The 17,946-nt window shown below is 43.7% G+C and overlaps 2 protein-coding genes across 7 annotated transcripts in view; both read right to left on the bottom strand.

Moving 5' to 3' along the window:
* Positions 1 to 1,054: 1,054 nt before the first annotated feature.
* Positions 1,055 to 11,889, bottom strand: mki67 (marker of proliferation Ki-67). Of its 3 annotated transcripts, none has more exons than XM_075457483.1 (16): positions 11,736 to 11,889; positions 11,073 to 11,174; positions 10,545 to 10,626; positions 10,319 to 10,434; positions 9,002 to 9,071; positions 8,601 to 8,676; positions 7,837 to 8,484; positions 7,495 to 7,718; positions 6,734 to 7,412; positions 6,495 to 6,610; positions 6,114 to 6,288; positions 5,863 to 6,009; positions 4,074 to 4,993; positions 3,924 to 3,969; positions 3,227 to 3,811; positions 1,055 to 3,018 (listed from the first exon to the last, which is right to left on the bottom strand). In XM_075457483.1, exons 2-16 carry the CDS (start codon positions 11,159 to 11,161, stop codon positions 1,337 to 1,339), a joined length of 5,655 nt encoding a protein of 1,884 aa, XP_075313598.1. In that variant the 5' UTR covers positions 11,162 to 11,174; positions 11,736 to 11,889; the 3' UTR covers positions 1,055 to 1,336. The 3 variants fall into 3 exon arrangements, with proteins under 3 accessions (XP_075313598.1, XP_075313597.1, XP_075313599.1); XM_075457482.1 differs by having other exon boundaries at positions 11,742 to 11,889; XM_075457484.1 differs by having other exon boundaries at positions 1,055 to 3,015; positions 11,742 to 11,889.
* A 1,481-nt stretch (positions 11,890 to 13,370) lies between these two features.
* raraa (retinoic acid receptor, alpha a) overlaps positions 13,371 to 17,946 on the bottom strand; it is a 131,425-nt gene continuing 126,849 nt past the window's right edge. For all 4 annotated transcript variants that reach the window (XM_075456817.1, XM_075456816.1, XM_075456818.1 and 1 more), the window contains 5 exons: positions 17,091 to 17,251; positions 16,795 to 16,971; positions 16,468 to 16,672; positions 16,147 to 16,305; positions 13,371 to 15,978 (listed from right to left, as the gene is read on the bottom strand). In XM_075456817.1, the coding sequence (XP_075312932.1) occupies positions 15,782 to 15,978; positions 16,147 to 16,305; positions 16,468 to 16,672; positions 16,795 to 16,971; positions 17,091 to 17,251 (899 nt within the window). In that variant the 3' untranslated portion in view covers positions 13,371 to 15,781. The remainder of the gene's footprint in view (positions 15,979 to 16,146; positions 16,306 to 16,467; positions 16,673 to 16,794; positions 16,972 to 17,090; positions 17,252 to 17,946) is intronic.

Raw genomic sequence — 17,946 nt, 5'->3', positions numbered from 1 at the left:
CAAGTTTTTTTTTAGGGTGTAATCTAAGACCATGTGGAGAACTGCTACTTTGAGAGGTTCTTCATATGCAGCTATTGCTTCAGACTTTTTCCACTCCGGAGATTAACAATATTCGATAGGTTTTCATCAATGAACAAACAGGTGAATTCTCTTTGTTTTAAGGACCTTTGTGAAAGTGATGACGTTTCATGCAGAAAAGTGGCAAAACCGAAGGCTACAGGAAAAGTGCTCACCCATGACTGAACAAACTGCTCAACGGTGGCACCAAGAGAAGACATTAGGATACCCTTAGGACGGTCAATCTGTCAAAAATAATCATCAATTTTATAAGGAACACTTAAAAAAAAAAAAAAAAGATCAGGAAGATGTTAAAACTAAATATGCCGTACTAAAAAGCTAAATTTGTTATGTATATATTATGGAAACCAAAAAGCAGCTGTTTCAGTGACAAGTCTTTTATAGAATTTACCGTTTGATCATTGCGATTAGCTGTTCTGGAACAGATAGCCGAGTTTGATGAACATACCCCTAGTTTACTATATTCTACTTAAGAGTTCTAGTTTTTTTCCCCCCAGTGCTGAAGCTTAATATATTTCTGTCTTGAACTCTTTAGAACAGGCACATCCCTCTTTCAAAAAGTGCACAACTGTCTGTGGAGAACTCCACCTCGACAGCAGCTAAGAAAACTCCAGCTGAAACACCAAAATATGACCAGAAGAGCAGCAGGTTGTCACAGTCTGCACCAGAGGAGGAACAACCAAAGAAGTCTAAACAGCTGCAAGGATGCTAGTCAGGAGAGCATTTTGGTGGACCATTAAAGAATCAGAGAGGAGGTTTTCTCTAACACGTCGGTGCTGATCATCAATCTACAAAAATGTAACGTGAAATTACTAACCAATGACTTAGCTTTACTTTGAGATGCAAAAAGACCTGAATTAGTATAAAATGCCTCGAAGCCATCTGGTCAGTCATAAAAAGCCACCTTTTGTGCAGCCGTATCCAAGAAAAGCTGCCACAAGTGCTGATAAAGAAAACAATCGCACCCGTCTTTCCATTGTAGTACAAAAAAATTTAATAAACACTTTTTTCCCCCCACAACTATAAAATATTTGAAGATTTGATGAAGAATAACATACAACTTGTCAAAAAACAAAAACAAATTAAAGGCTTAAACAATAATCCCTGCTGTACTGGAGCAAAAAGCAGTGCTTCATTTTCAGTCGATAAAACTACTCACTACAATGCCTTAAAATCTAAAAAACAAAACAAAACAATGACAAGTACAAAAAGCCCGAGGAAAAACAGTAATTTTGATGAAGACTATATACAGACGCATCTACTTCTTAGCTGATCTTCCTCGCCGGGTTTTGGGCTGCGGCTCAGCTTCCACCTCTTTAGGGCCTCCCTTGCTCGTCACATCAGCAACTTTGGCTCCACGCCTGCCTCTCTTCACGGGCTGAGCTTCCGCAACTTCAGCTGAGAGATCATCCTCTTCAGTTTGGTTGGCATCCTTTGACATGGTTTTGCTTTCGGTGTCAACTTGGCTTGCAGCTTTCGACTTCCTACCCCGAGCGGCCTTAACCGGCGTTGCTTTTGGAACGTCGAAGACTTCCAGGTCCAGTTTCCACTTGACGGATCTTTTGGACACCTTCGGATCGTCGACAGAAGCTTTGCTTGAGTCTTCGGCCTGGTTGGCGGTGTCCTGGGCCTCGTCTGCTGAGGGCTTTGCAGCACCTCGTCTCCCCCTTTTTGCTGGCTCGACCGGTCCCGGGGTAGACTCTGACGCCAGCACTGCGGATTCTTCGCTGCTCTCCTCGAGAGGAGGAGCTGCACCTCGACGCGACCTCTTCGCTGGAATAGCTTGTGAAACCTCAGCTTTTGCTTTGGTTTTGACCCCCTTTGCCCTGCTGGATTTTAGGACTTGGATGCATGGCTCTGCGTTTTTCTCCTCTCCGAGCTGTTGCTCGAGCTCAGGATTTTCAGCATCGGCAGCTTCCTCAGTGACCGTGGTTTCTCTCCTCCCTCGTTTGGGTTGGTCTGTTGAGCCAACCTCTTTGAGCTCGGTGGACTCCACCGGACTTACACTCTCGGCGTCTGGTTTTGCTTTTCGCCCTCCTCTCCTGGGCTTTGTAGCCACACTAGCCTGTTCAGTTGTTTTTACATTAGCAAGTGGAGTTTCTGCCTTCTCTGGAGCAGCCATTTCTATGGTTTGGACGTCTTCTTTTGGTTCTACAGGGTCCCGCTCAGTCTTTCTTGTTCTCCTTAATTTTTGAGCAGGCTCTTGGGAGTTAGGAGCCTCCAGTGAAGGGGTTTTATCCTCCTCCTGTTTGGCATTTCTTCCCCTCTTTGCCCTGACTGGAGGCTGAGACGGCTGCTTGGTCTCCACGTTGACAACTGTGTCTTCCGCCACTTCATCTGGTTCGACAGCATCGGGTTTAGCCTTTCTGCCTCTCTTGGGTTTTCCGGCAGCGGGGGGAACGGGCTGTTCCTGTTCAACATTCTCTGTCTCGGAGGGTGTTGGTTTAGTCTTTCTCCCTCTGAGTGGCTTCGGGACGACTTCTTCTTCTGGGGTTACAGAGTCGTTGTTCTCTTGAATGGTGTCCATCAGAGGAGCCGGGGAACTGGCAACCTCGGTGGAAATCTCCGTTATCATTTGGGTTTCAACAGCTGAGTGATCGGACTTTGCATTTCTGGTTCTTGTCATCTGTTTAACAGCAGGGGGTGCTGCAGCTTCCATTTTCCTCCCTCTTCTTGCTCTGACTGGAGCAGGAACAACCGGCTCATTTGCACATGCTGCAGCCTCGTGTTGGTCCTCGTCTTCTTTAGGTTCCACCAGCTTTGCTCTTCGGCCTCGTGCAGGTTTCTTCTGAACCACGGCCGTCTCTGTGACTTTGCAAGCTGTTGTCTCCGTGTCGGGTAAATTCTCAGTTTCAGTTGCCTGGACAACAGTTGCCACGGCCTCGGATTGATTTTCATCAACTCCACCTGGCGGCTCACTGCCGGCTTTGCTTGCATCTGCTTTTAAAAACAATGAGAGCGAGGGAGAGAGTGAGTCACATTTACCCAACTCGAGCCTCCCATGTCTTACTTTTGATTAATGTCACGTACACAATAATGAACACTTTGAGGAATGCAAGACATTTACTGAAACCCCGCCGACTTCTGCATGTGGGGTCAAAATAGTTTTAATCACCCTTTGTTCAAACCAATATGAAAGATGACTTACCTTTTTGGATGTCGGCTGGTGGAACATCTTCAGTCTGCTGCTGTTCGGGGAGTTTAGCTTTTCTTCCTCTCCTGGGCTTCAGCTCGGCCTTCTCCGGTGGTGCGGGGGCCTCGTTAGCTTTGTGCTCGACGTCAGCCGACTGGCTCTGTTCGCTCTCGGGTTCTGGAGTCATTTCAGCCTCGGTGGCGACCTCTTGAACTTTTTTGGCATTTCTTCCTCTTTTAGGCTTAAGAGCAACTTCAGAAGGCTGCGGGGCCCCTTCTTCCACTGTGGGCTCAACGTCCTGGTTTTCAGGGGTGTCTGGATTTCCACCTCTTGTTCTGTGTCTGACAGCAGGTGGCGCCGCAGCCTCGGTTTTCTTTGCTCTTCTTCCTCTGACTGGAGCAGCGATGACTTCAGAAGGTTCCGGTGCCTCCGTTTTGTCCACAGCTTCGGTGGCTTTTGCCCTTCTTCCTCGAACAGATTTCTTCTGGGGGCTACCATCGGTGGCAGATGCCTCCACTGAGGGGGAAATCTCACCCCCCGCATCCACTTCGGGTTCCTGCTGCTGTATGGCTGAGACCGTCTCGGCACCTTCATTTGCGTCTGGTTTTACAATTAGGAGGGAGAAAAGAAGAAGAAGAAGAAAAAAATACACAAGTTTTTACCAAGTTAATTATTTCACTCATCAATTAATCTTATTTTCATCAAATCCAACCTTTTGTTTCTTGGACACCACATTCCATCATCATTAGATCTTCATTCTGTAAAAGAGAGAAAACAAAGAAAACAATCATTTGAGAGAAAAATAAATACTTCACCTCACTGAAGTATTTGAATATATAGATGCAAGCGTTTCAATTGTTACCTTGCTTGGCTCCAGTTGACCTGATGGGTCGGTTGGTGGCTCCTCCATGAGCTCTTGAAGTCCCTCAAAGTCTTCCACTGGAGGACAGCCCATCGGCCGGGGCGATTTCATCAGCCTCTTGAGCCCGAAGTTCTCCTCGACAGGCTCACTCTTCTGTTTGGGAGTTTTGGCGAGCCTCTTCGCGCCGACCACATCTTCAACCGGAGAACTCTTATCCTCGGGCGTCTTCATCTTTCCCACGACGCCGGCGAGACACACCGCCTGGGACTCCTTTGCGAGTGGCGTTTTCACATCTGTTATTTCAGACTGGCTGTCGGACTTCGGCACTGGTGTTGGTGTCTGAAGAAGCTCCTGAACACCATCCAAACTCACGTCACCGACCTCTTTGGGTTTCGGGGTCTTCAGAAGTTTTCCTCGAAGGTCCTCAAGGTGTTCAACCTTCTGTTTTGGGGTCTTAAAGAGTCTTTTGACTCCAGTTAGACACTCTTGTTGCTCAGACTTCTGTTTAGGGGTTTTCAGGAGTTTTCCTCTGATGTCCTCTAAAGGTTCAGCTTTCTGTCTTGGAGTCTTCATGATCCTCTTGACTCCCGTGAGACATTCTGGTTGTTCTGCTTTCTGCTTAGGAGTTTTCAGGATCTTCCCTCTGAGGTCCTCTAAAGGTTCAGCTTTCTGTCTTGGGCTCCTCTTGACTCCGGGGAGACACTCTGGTGGGTCTGGCTTCTGTTCGGGAGTAGATACAGAAGTCGTCTTCAAATCTGTGCGCTGCTGTCCAGGAGACTCTGACTGAACTTCCAAGGCGGGAGTGTCATCAGTGAAGCTAGATTCTTGATCTCCATCAAGGAGGCGTTGGACCGCCTCACTGTTGTATTTTCTACTCTTCACTGTGGATGCAACGCTCAGCGGAGACACCATCATCTCACCTGTAAGATAAGGCAAGTTTATTTGTATAGCACAATTCAACAACAAGGTGGTTCAAAGTGCTTTACAGATACATTAAAACGGTAGAAATAAAAAGCACGATTTAAATTCTAAACAAAAAAGAAAGAAATAGATGAAATCAGTAGTTAAAATGTGAGTAAGTTTTGAAACTCAAGCTTCAGATTTGGAGCTCTATTCAAATGAAGCTGAAAATAGGTGTGTCTTCAACCTGGATTTAAATACACCGAGTGTTTCTGCTGATCTGAGGCTTTCTGGGAGTTTGCTCCAGACATGTGGAGCATAGAAGCTGAATGCAGCTGACTCTGGGAACTGATAAAAGACCAAATCCAGATGACCTGAGGGGTCTGGAAGGTTCATACTGGGTCAGGAGGTCACTGATGTATTTTGTGTCCTAGACCATTCAGAGCTTTATAGAGCAGCATCAGAACTTTAAAGTCTATCCTCTGATGGACAGGCAGCCAGTGTAAAGACCTCAGAGCTGGACTGATGTGGTCTTGGTGACGACTCGAGCAGCAGAGTTCTGAATAAGCTGCAGTTGTCTAACTGACTTTTTAGGTAGACCTGTAAAGATGCTGTTACAGTAATCAAGCCTACTAAAGATGAAGGCATGGACTAGTTTTTCCAGGTCCTGCTGACACATCAGATCCTTTAACCTTGATATATTCTTAAGGTGATAGTAGGCTGACTTTGTTACTGCCTTAATGTGTTTTTTTTTTTAAATTTAGGTCTGAGTCCATCACTTATAAGTAGAAGAAAGAAGAAGCATGTAGATATATTTTCACCTAAGTCGTAGCAAGCTTATTCTGACAAATATTTCAAATTCTTGTCCACCCTTAATAACACAGGTTACCTGGCTCCTCTGGTGTGTTCAGCACCGACGGTTCAATCACGCACGAGCCCTGACCGCCCGCTGGCGTCTGTGTGGCACTGCCCTCACTGATGAAAGATCTCCCCCTCCTCCTCTCATTTGCAGGAGTTTTAAACATCTCAGAAATACCTGGAAAAAAAACAAACCAAAAACATAAGAAGCTACAAACTTAAGGCCGGAACGGGAGCGGAGCAACTGTCCCCGTTTGTTACGACGGATCAGAGGCAACTTACCAGTCAAATCCTCGTCCATTTTCATGTTCTGTGGGAAGAGTGCAGTATTGGTGACCACTCGTGGCGCCGCTCCGATTGGGTTCGCAACTCTTTTGTGAGCTCTGCCCACAACGATGGTGACGGGTGAATCTGCATGTCCGGTGCTCACGATACCCTTGAGTTTCCTGGCAGGAGTCTGACACGTTGAGAAAGAGAATTATTTTCAGTTTACAAATACGCAACCTTATTAGGGTCATGAGCACAGATCTCTTGTGGTGCCATGTATATCCAAACACTTCCTACAAGTATTGACTAATGATCACTGAGAGTTTAGTAAAAAAAAAAAAAAAAAAAAAAGGTCCCCAAACAAGTGAAGTTTAACCCAACGCTAGAAAAACTGACCTGTGGTTTGGACACGGCCTTCTTCGTTGTCTTTTGGGCGACCGTTTTCTTTGTGGGAGCCACGACTGGAGCCTTCGTTTGTCCAAATTTAACAATGTCTGCCCAGGAATTCAAGACTGGAAGGAGAGTTTTAAGAATCATGAACACACAAACAATGATTTACTGACATCGGAAACTTTTTTTTTTTTTACATTTTCAATTCGTAATACAATACGCTTTCAAGGCATCTTTTAAAATACCTCTCATGGACGCCCGTGAAATACCACTCCTTCTCTGCAGTAGCTTCACTGCACTCTTGGCGACACTTGGAGTCTTCCGCGAGGCGCTCTTCATGCTCTTCCTCTTCAGAGGTACTTTTGGGGTGACGGCGAGCAGAGGCTCCTGGTCAGCGATGGCACCGGCTTCTGCGGCCGGAGAGGGGGTGCTGATGCGGGACACAGAGAAGCGACCTTGCACCGTTGGGGTTTGGACTCCTGAATCCTCGGGGGTTTTAGCTGGTGTCACACCAATCGGGGAGGCATTTTTCACAGAGGCGGGACTTGAAGATCCCAGAGAGGACCTTCTTTTGTCAATGCGAGCAACTTTGGAAGCTGTGTGATCGGGAGTTTTAGGCTGTTTATCGACCTTAGGAGTTTCCACTTTGCTTGTAGAGGGAGATCTTCCCTTCGCGGGTGATGGACTCCTGGATTTTGGTGAATTCTCTGTAGGAGTTGCTGCCTTGGGAGAAGCAGACCCAGATTTGGGCGATTTACTTGCAGGAGATGCCGTCTTGGGCGACCTCTTCCCAGGGGATGCAGCTTTGGGAGAAGGAGACTTAGATTTGGGTAATTTGTTGCCAGTTGGAGTCTTGGGAGAAGCACTCCTGGCCCTGGGTGTCTTCTTAGGTGATGGAGTCTTTCTTTTTGCAGGACTTTGCTCCTATGAAAAGACAAAAGACACTTTTAATAAGAGGCCATGACATATGGCAATTAGACACGCAAGTGCAAGCAATCATTCTTACTTTGACCAAGCCAATCACAGAAGCTCGTCTAAGGAGAGATTGCCTGGATTTAAAGAGCGACAAGCTTCTCCGCGGAGCGGCTCCCTTGCGCAGCGGAGAGTCAGGAGGCAGCCGTTTGTCAAATAACTCCGGGCTCAGTTGACCTCCGAAGGAAACGCGCTTCCTTTTCATTGGCTGTGTTGGCACGTCTGCTCCAAGTTCTCCGCTCTTGCGCTTTTTGGACTCTGAGAAGGAAAAGTGAACTTATAAACATTTACTTAACAGTCATGTTTGAGTAATGGAATTCAAATTAACACACAAAAAAGAATACGAAAAAAAGAATAAACAATATTGTATTAAAACCTTTTTCTGCTTTCCCCGAGTTTCTTGGCGATGACCTCCGAGGAGTCTCTATGTTGGGAGACGTCTTGGCTTCCTCCCCTTGTTCCTCTGCCGCTGCAGGCTTAGCTGGTGGGGCTTCCTTGCTCCTTCTTCTCTGAGGCGACTTGGGTTTCTGAGCGGCGATTTGCCCAATGACCTCACACGCACCAAACTTTTGGGGAGTCGCGCCGTTTCTTCTCCGTGGTGAAGTTGCTTCAGACTTGTTCGCACGTCCAGCTTCTTCCGCTCTGGATCCGTCAGCAGAGGGAACCTTGAAGAGCTGCCCCTGCTTCTTAACAGACGGCGGGGTGCCGCTGACTTTACCCTCGGGACCAGCAACGACGGCGGCTTCGTCCTTTTTGGGAGCGACGGGTTTTTCATCGTTCTTCTTCCTGACAGAAGCAGGTTTGGGAGTGCAAAACCTCGAAGAAGGCGTCTGAACCATACTGACAGATAACTTGCGGGGGGTCTTGACATCCAGAGATTTCTTGATCATTTGATACAGATCGCCAAAGGGAGAGTTGGTCTTGCTTTGCAGCTGGCCACCATCATCCTTGGACTCCAACTCCAAAGTTTTCTCAAGGGATCGTTGGATGTTGTCATGGTTTGCTCCATCTTTGAGATGAGGGTCTAAAAAAAAACATTAAACATAAATATTGATTTGAAGAATGCACATATCTACAATATACTAATGCCATTCATTGTATACTGAGCTGTCTGCAGCAGACACACAACTTCTATCTCACCTGTGGATACTTCAGAGAGCCTCTTTTCTCCTTTCTCAGCAATACGGGTGTCACTCACGTGCTGATCCTGACGAACCTAGACATGAGATTATTCCATCAGCACATTTGTAGAGTCATCTCATTCATAATTAGTGCAAACTAATTCAAGGACTGGGGATAGAATAGAATAGAAAAATACTTTATTCATTGGGGAAATTCAAATTGGTCAAGTAGCTAAAAAAATTAGTAATATTTACAATGATTATATATTAATAACAATAATAATAATAATACCAATTCTAATAAAAATACAACTACCAACTCATAATAATAAATAACTAAATAAATATAGTTTATTTAGGATAGCAGAGGTAGTGATAAATAATAATAATAATAATAATAATAATAAGAGCAATTATTACTTTGAGGGTTTCAGCTTTGCCCCCAATAGATGATCTCTTCTTTGGTGTTGGTGCTGGTGGGTACTCAAACCTAAAAAAAATAAAAATAATTACAACTAATCATGAGATCTTGCTGGGATCCACCACGAAGAAAAAAAGACAGTGACCCCAATGCAATTCAGTGCAAACAGCTGTCTTTTTCCCCTGTGAGACTGGAAAAAATAAATAAATAAATAAATAAATGTTGTTCCCAGCAGTAACCGATACCGAAAAACGGCAGAATTAAATGTCCCAAAGCTGGACAAAGACTGGATCGTTCCTTAAAAATGTGCACATCTGGCATTAAAGTGATACTCCGGAGTAGATTCAACCTGGGGTCATTTGAACCGTGACATCCAGCCAAGTAGCCCACCCGCAGTTTTTTCGATATTGGCTGAACATCAGCTGAGTTACTGAGTTATCCCGAATAGCTTCGTACAAGGGTTAATGGATCCTGGCAGCATCTCCAAAATTACCACACTAAAATCACACGCCATGACACCAAACTTCTACAGTAGTACAAATATGGTCTGTACTCACAAAGCGATGCATTTGGAAGTTTGAAAATAGTCCAGGAGTTTATTATTATCAACACAAGCCTGATAGCTTTTCTGCTGCTAAAGCTGTGTCGACGTCACTTCTGGGAGCTGGGAGCTTCAAAGTAAGATGAGGGTTGATCTACTACTGTAGACAACAAAGTATATGCTATATTCTACATGTTTTTTAATGAATTTTTTATGTTGTAGAGTTGTGAAATTATTTTATCAATGGAGAAATTGAGCAGCCTTGCTTTGTTGTAGTAGTAGTAGATCAACCCTCATCTTACTTTGAAGCTCCCAGATCAAGGAAGTGACGTCGACGCAGCTTTAGCTGCAGAGAAGCTATCAGGCTTGTGTTGATAATAATAAACTCCTGGACTATTTTCAAATTTCCAAATGCATCGTTTGGTGAGTACAGACCATCTTTGTACTACTGTAGAAGTTTGGTGTCATGGCATGTGATTTTAGTGTGGTAATTTTGGAGATACGGACCAGGATCCATTAACCCTTGTACTAAGCTATTCGGGATAACTCAGTAACTCAGCTGATGTTCAGCCAATATCGAAAAAACTGCGGGTGGGCTACTTGGCTGGATGTCACGGTTCAAATGACCCTAGGGTGAATCTACTCCGGAGTATCACTTTAAGGTCTGGGAAAGGGGAAAATATCAAACCCTGAATAACAGCTGGGAATCATTTTTAATCATTTTGACATCGAGACAAGGAGAAAAGGTGCCAAGATGTTTCTTTTTCACGCTCACCTGAAAGAACGATCAATAATAGTTATCACATCTCCATGTTTCAAGCGCTCAGCCTGCTGCAGGTCCTTTCCATTGACTCGCGTTGGATTGGACGAGCTGAGATTGGTCAAAATGACCTGGGAGACACAGAATCACCTCGGAGTCAAAGTAGCTCAAAGCACAATATCACTGCGAGTTACACCGACTTCTGTCGGTTCACATGTACATGTTAAGTATGCTCCGTTACCTCTTTATTTTCATTCAAGTCAATCCTGCAGTGTTCTTTGGAGACATGAGGAAGCTGAATACGAATGTCACAGTCAGGCCTCCTGTGGGATCAAAGGGGAGCGCAGCTAAGGCAGTGGACATGTGGCAACATAATATGGCATGCAGCAGTGATTAAACAAAAGTTTGTGAAGCTTTACAAGTTGCAAAATTCAAGAGGGGGTGTGAATTGGAGGGTTAAAATGTGTAATACGAGTCTGTTATATTCGGACTTTATGTTAGAACAAGAGCACACATGTAAACTGAGGTCATCGACTCAAGGTCCTCCTCCATACTAAGAGCTTTAACACCACCTCTCAGGGCCAACATATAAACGAAAGACTGACATGTGTCGTCTGTTATTTATCTGAAATGTGCAGCACAGTTGCTGCGTTTGGGAATAAACAAGAGCCATATTTAGAAGATAAAAGAGGATTTTACCCAATTCTCCAAAGACATGACATACTTAAAAAGCCCAGAAAGCTGTTTTTTTTTTTGTTACAGTTCTCACCTTCCAAATACACATGTCGCAGTAAGAGGAAACTCAGTCCCGTCTCCTCCGCTCCTCTTAATCACGACTATTTTTCCATGCAGCGGCATTTTCCAACGTTACCTGAAAACACGACCAAGCAAAAGTTGGTCAAAACTCTCTCTTGAAAACTGAGAGGCAAACACACTCGATCGGTAAAAAGTATAGCATTTGTAATTTGTGAGGAATTTTAATTCACACATACACACACACACCAAAGACAAACTGAGACAGACAGAAAATAGATTAAAAATATATATATATATTAAAATATTCTGTACAGAACTTGTTAAGAATAAGTGACATTTGCATTCTCTGTAGTCAAGCTTAACGTAAAACTACGTTTCAATGCTGCAAACCAATAATAATAAATCGAGATTTAAACACTTATGACAAATCTGCGAAATCCCACGTGCAACGTCGCCTCCAAAGTAACATGATCATCTTGCCAAAAAAAATAGCATACAAATGAGCATCGTCGTTAACTGACAACGTATAAACCAATAATATTTTCTTTTCGGCAACACACAGAGCTCTGTAAGTAATTTAGCGACAGCATTATATCGTCAACGTAAATGCTTGACGCTGCGTCGCCAGGATAACGAGACAACGAAAAACGTAACGTTTAATTAGAATGATCAGTACCTTTACCTTAAAAATCCGTTCAAAGATATGTCAACTTCTGGCAATCCATAAACATCAACTGGGATGTTACAAAGTGGTATTTAACTACAATATCATATCAGACTTAAAAAACTGTAGCTACAGGCCGAACTAGCGACAAGGATCTAACGTAAACTACCGTGGACCGCGGTTCCTCGGAGCCAGTAGTCTCTTCCAGCAAGGTGTTGCGGTATTACTCCGCCAAACCATACACGTGCAGTAACTCCACAAAAATAATTGGTTTTACGAATGTTTTGGTGTGTGATATATGTATTGTATTGTGTCATAGTATTTCAAAGTTCGGTTTGACCGTCTGAATAAAATGTCTCTGGCTTTTCCATGAAAGGGACTATATTGTTTACAAAGTTGGCGGAGCAATCTCCTTTCAGTGAAGAAATCGTAATTTGAAAATGTTTGAAATTCCGCGCGAAGGCTTGTGATTGGCTGAACGTCACCCACTCGCTAAGAGGGCGGGGCACAGCACGGAAGCGGTAAAGCCAGAGTTTACAGCTCATTCAGATGCTTCACTTCAAGCTCGTGGATTTAAAATCGTATCTACATAAATATTATACGTTTATAGATGTAGACACAAACATGTTGTAGGGTTAACGTCAGAAGAGGCTCAAGGGATAGTGATAATATATGGATAACCGTCACCCCTAAATGGAATATTTGTATCCTTATTCTTAATTGATTTTAGGTGTTTTCTGTAATAACGACCCATCTTTTTAGAAATGTAAATTGACCCCTGATCACAGTTGATTACAAATAAGTACCTTAAAGCAAAATAATATTTTGTGAGGTGATTGCATCGTGTGAAGCGTTAAAAGGCAAGAGCACGATTGAATATCGAGCTTACAGCCCAACATGAGGTAACACTCTTTGATATTAATGTTACCTTCACCTTGACCTCAATTTTTCATATAAGAATTGCATATTCTGGTCATCAACAGATGGTGCGCCATGTAAATATAGTCAGAATAATATTTAATGCAAGCCTTTCTGCTAGGTTGAGAGTTGCTGTTGAATGCATCAAAAATGAAACCACACAACTTTTTTTTTTTTTTTTTTTTTTAAACCAAATCTATTAACCTCCAAACAGTAACCACAAGTCAAACTTGCTTCAGCCAGAGAAATTTTCTGAAACCGTCATACAAGAGTAAGCAAGCCATGTTAAGGTAAACAGCCATGCCTTTTTGAAGCATCACTTGCTGAACCACTGGTCAAACCAGCTTAGGTGAGGCTTAAGAGTAATGCCTTTTGAGAGGAGTGTATTTTATCACTATGAATACAGTTTTAAAGACTGGACACATACCATGTATAAATTAGAAGATTTCATCTTAATCTGGCCTTAATAATAATTAAATTATTATTATTGTTTAATAATAATTAATTTTTTTAAGGGCACAACATTCTAAGAAGCATATCCAGAAGGTGACTTAAAATGAAGAATTCTTAGCGATATATTATCAGTGTCTTCAAAGCCATGTTGGTACTACACAAGAACAGCGAGGGTTCTCCGAGGCTTCCTGGAACTGGCAAAAAAAAAAAAAAAAATGTAATCGCCTGGCAACTGCAAAAGCATCTAGAACAAACATGACACAGGAACACCATTCACATCCACACACACTTCATTATTAAATGTTGGTTTTATTTTTTCATCTTTTTTATTTGTTTTTTCTTTTCTTTTTTTTTTTCAAAGTTCTTTATAATCTTGACAAAATTGCAACATATTCCATACTTTTCATCTTTGACGGTGTGTCTCTTTGCTATTCCAGATTAGCTGTGGCGGGGAACATTGTGCACTGTTCTGGACAGGTTAAAACCTAAAAAGGATGAAAGCAGCCTTTTACCGTACAAATAAAAAAGTACACATGATTCAGAGAGACTCCACACACTGGCATCCTATGTCGCAACGCTTGAGCGCTCAGGGTCCGAGTCTCTCTGCACAAGTCCTGGTCTGCCAGACCTAACAAAAAGTGGGTGATTGGAGAAAAATTCAGGGGCTCAGTAGCAGAAGTGTGTACACATGTGCATTTGTGATTGGAGGCTTAGGGGTTGCATCACAGAACATAAACATAACAGGCCAAGCACACAAAAATGATTTCTTCCTGAGACATTGGTGCATTTACAGTAATGATGGTCCAGATGACGTGTATTAATGGTGTAGAAATGGTGAAGGCGTTTTGGTGTAAAGTGAGTCACAGGGCGCAGGGTTGCTCTGGATCCGGCGTAAAGTCACATGTTTGTTCCTACCACAGGCTGCCAGGGGGAGATTTGTGAGAGCTTTCATCACATTTGGGACCCTAACGTACCTGTCTTAACCCTGACAGAGCAGCGGGACCACTACAATCTAGTCTTCTCCCATCCCATTACAGTTTGATCCATTCAGAGAGTACCAAGAATGACAAGTGTTTAATACAGAGTTTATACACCGTTCCTTACGTTAGAACTCTCCGTGAAGCTGAGCTCACCAGGCTGCAGATGGCATCCAACTCACCATTTTCGGGTTATTTTTATTTTTCTGCTACATGTCCAAAAAAAGCTACGCCCCCGACAGGAGTCCTACCTTGTTTATCTACTGCACATGGAAAAACAAACAAAAAAAACAACAACTTTAAAATGAAAGGGGGGCAGAGATTTCAATTGTTTGTGAAAGCCACATTCTGAACAGCCAGTGATTGGTGAAAGGTCGGTCCGCTATTTAAGCTGGACACACGAAACATGAAAGAACTTCCTTCAGTAAAATGTGCTCAAAAATGTATTTTTCTTGATTCACAAACCTATAAACAAAAACACGTAAAAGGTATTAAAAAAAAAGAAAAAAAAAAAAACAACAATCAGGTGAAGCCTAAAACTCTTCATAGTTTTAAAGAAATGAATACAGCTTATATACACAAACTCAAAGGCTACTTAAAATACACCTTAATAATGAATCTTCATTAATTTGATTTCTTGAAAGGACCTGTGACCATATCATACAACAAAGTTCATACAATCAGTTTTTCATTCTCTTGGAAGAAAAAGAAAAAGGAAAAAGAAAAGAAAAGAAAAAAGGCAAACAAATCCAACCTGGAATAGTAGGTGATATTCATTGTTTTCTGTGCACGTTTGTGTGTTTGTGTTTGCATGTATAGACTTTTGAGAGAAATTTCAACATCTTTTGCGTTTTGTTAATTATAATAATATACAAACGTGAAACTTAAACGTCCCTCTCTTTACTTTTGATAGGTATGAAAAGATTCAAACGGTGAGGGAATACAACAATCTCTAATCTCAGCTCAGTGAACATGTCCTCATTTCAACCTGCATTGTGTTCAGGACATGCCAATCACAATAGTTCCTTAGTTTTTCTATATATATTCATATATCTTTTGTACGAAATCTGTTTTTTCTTCTTTTTTTTTTTTTTTTAAATTGAAAAAAGAGGAAAAGACCCAAAGTCTTTGAGGAGTGGGGTCTTAGCAAGTCCCAAAAGTTGCAGTCTGCCTCAGAATACAACAACAACAACAACAACAACAACAACAACAACAACAACAAAAAAAAGTGTCTGGTGTTCATCAAGTCAGTCTATATTTATTGTCCTCGTCCATTTATTTGTCCCATTGTGCCACACTCGTTCTTGGTTTCATTCAAAACTGGTCTCTGCCGCACCCAGATCTGTTTCCATCAGTCTTTTTTGAGAAAGGTGGAGAGGGGAGGAGCAGCAGTGGAGAGGAAAGTGGGGGGAGGTGGAGGAAGAGTCATCAGCAGTGTTTACGGTGTTGTATCTCAGAGGCATCCCCTTTCCCCGGCCTGCTCCGGCCTCACCTCCCCTCACGTCTGGACAGTCTTCCTTGGTGAGTGCTAGCGGGTCAGGTGGTGGGGACTTGTGTTGTAGGGGAGGAGGAGGTTGGCTCTGCCAGCCTGTGTTCAGCAGTTAGGGTCAAGGCCCTCCTCCTTTGCCCCCCCTCTTCAGAACAACAAAGGAGGAGACAGAGACCAACATGAAGATGGAAAACAAAAAAACCTTAAAACACGGGCCGCTACTACGGCGATTGCGTGGCTGGGCTGCTTTGGGCAGAGCTGGGGGAGAGACTGGGACTGCAGCTGCCTGGAGGGGCACCGCTGGGCCGACTGCCCGTGGCCCCGCTTTCCAGACCCTCCGAGTTCTCCAGCATCTCCTGGATGAGGGGCGGCATGGAGCCAGGGATCTCCATCTTCAGCGTGATGACACGCTCAGCTCCTGCAGGGAGTATTGGAAAGACAATACGATGTTAGCTACCAAAGGTATGGAGTCAATTCGTTGTTGAATTCTATTTCATTATGATATGAACTAAAGAAAAACAAGGAAGACTGTAAACTAAATGTCAATCATCAACTGTTCACATATCAGCACTGGCAGACAACTGACCTTTAGCACTGATGCTTCTGAGGTCAGTAATCTTCATCAGCATCTTGGGGAACATATGCGGTTTGTGGGGCCTCCTCTTCCTTACATAAATCTTCAGTGCCTCCAAAAGGGGCTCCTGTAGGATGTCCACCTTGTCTGCCTCCTCTAGGTCCTGTCGATCTGTGGAAAAACCCACAAAGTACAGAAAACCAATCAGTACCTTTAAACCGTCTTTGTTTCCAGGCCAGAGAAGGAAGGGGCTTAATAAGCCTAAGGCTTTGGAACCCCTTCCAACTCGTTTGCTGGACAATAGAAAGAATATTTTGAAAAGGTGTGTCATACCTCCACACAGCAAACAGATGGCGCTAAGCAGCCCTGTCTCTGCATCATCCATCTCCAGAGGAAGGAGCTGGTTGGCGAAAGCAAAAACCAGGTCAGTGAGGGGACCAAAGCCAGCATTGTGCATCTGGGTTCGGTTTAGCGTGAGTCCATCTGAGAACGTCATGGTGTCTTGCTCTGGTGTGTAGCGTGTGCAGATCCGCAGTATCTGTGGAAAGCCAAAAACAGTATTCAACGAGTTAGTTTGTTAAAAACGCTAATCTAGGATTTTGTATCGATGTGCGATTTTTGTTTTTTTTTTGTGAAGAAAAGCTGGGCCGCTGTTCGTACCAGAATGTCCAGACAGGCGGCTTTGAGCAGAGTGATCTGGTCGGCGATGGTAAGCGTTGTGAAGCCGGGCAGCTGCTTGGCGAACTCCACGGTCTTTATGATGCACTTGGTGGATAGCTCGCTGAATTTGTCCCACAGGTCTATGTCCAAGGACACACGTCGTTCTGAGCTGTTAGTCTGTAAAAAATTCAAACGTTTACAAAAATCAACTTTGTTATAGATGGAGGCGTCGGCGACAACTTAGAAAATGTGAGAGAACATAGGGACACGCGGGTGGCCGGTCTCATGCCACTGACCGTAGTGTATTTGCCCAGCTGGCAGAGGGAGGGGAAAGTCTCCTTGTGCGCCTTGCGAACCCTGTCGATCATCTGCTCTGTGTCAGGACTCAGCACGTAGCTCTCTGTACACTCCTGTTTCTTCTCATCCTTCTTCTTCTTGTTCCGATCGTTCCTCACCGCTACACAGAGCAAAGAAACACAAGAATTAGCTCTCGACAAAACTCCCACCTCAGCCGATATTCATTTATTTTAAGAAGAGTGGGTCACTTCATAACTAACGATCAAACAAAAACCAAAATATCTTCATCTATTGCAAATTGCTGTATAGCGCGGAGTCTATGCGGCTCTTAAAACACGTGAAGACGGCGCACAGTCTGCATGTTCTACGTTACATGCTGCCAACAAAACAGAGATGAAGATTTAAGGCAAAGTCATCTTGAGGAAGGGCTACTCTGTGTGCAGCCTGCAGCAACCCCAGTTTTTGTTATCAGACACTCAAAGATAAATTTTGTGAGACAGCTCCATCCAAGAAGGGTTATGGTAATGGGGAGCGTGAGGGAGGAAAGATTCTTTTTAAAAAGAAATTTGAAAAAAAAAAAAAGAGCTTGACATAATCCACTGCCATTTCCCTCTGGGCGATCCGGCTGAGAGTAGTGTGCTCACCCCAAATGATAAAAAACACTAGGTGGTGGTGGGGGTTGTTTAGCATTGGAATCCCATTACAAGCTCGATGCATTTCTCCCAGCCCGTCCACGCTGACTGTGACAAGGTTGTGTATGTGCGTGTTGAGGCTGGGGGTGGATTGGGTGAGATGGGGTTCTAGTTGATAAATAGCGCTGGGGGATGGAGCCATCCATAAGGCTGACAAATTGCC

The sequence above is a fragment of the Odontesthes bonariensis genome, chromosome 23 (genome assembly GCF_027942865.1).
Source record: "Odontesthes bonariensis isolate fOdoBon6 chromosome 23, fOdoBon6.hap1, whole genome shotgun sequence".
NCBI lineage: Eukaryota > Metazoa > Chordata > Actinopteri > Atheriniformes > Atherinopsidae > Odontesthes > Odontesthes bonariensis.
The sequence above is the reverse complement of the archived record's forward strand: the minus strand, read 5'-3'. Positions and strand labels throughout refer to the sequence as shown.

Bases quoted from the DNA above. Each gene is read 5' to 3' on its own strand.
- mki67 (XM_075457483.1), bottom strand. From the start codon at position 11,161: ATGCCGCTGCATGGAAAAATAGTCGTGATTAAGAGGAGCGGAGGAGAC. The intron at 9,072-10,318 runs GTGAGCGTGAAA...TATTTTTTTTAG, and splicing joins ATTATTGATCGTTCTTTCAG to GTTTGAGTACCCACCAGCAC. The intron at 6,611-6,733 runs GTATTTTAAAAG...CTCTCCTTCCAG, and splicing joins TTCACGGGCGTCCATGAGAG to TCTTGAATTCCTGGGCAGAC.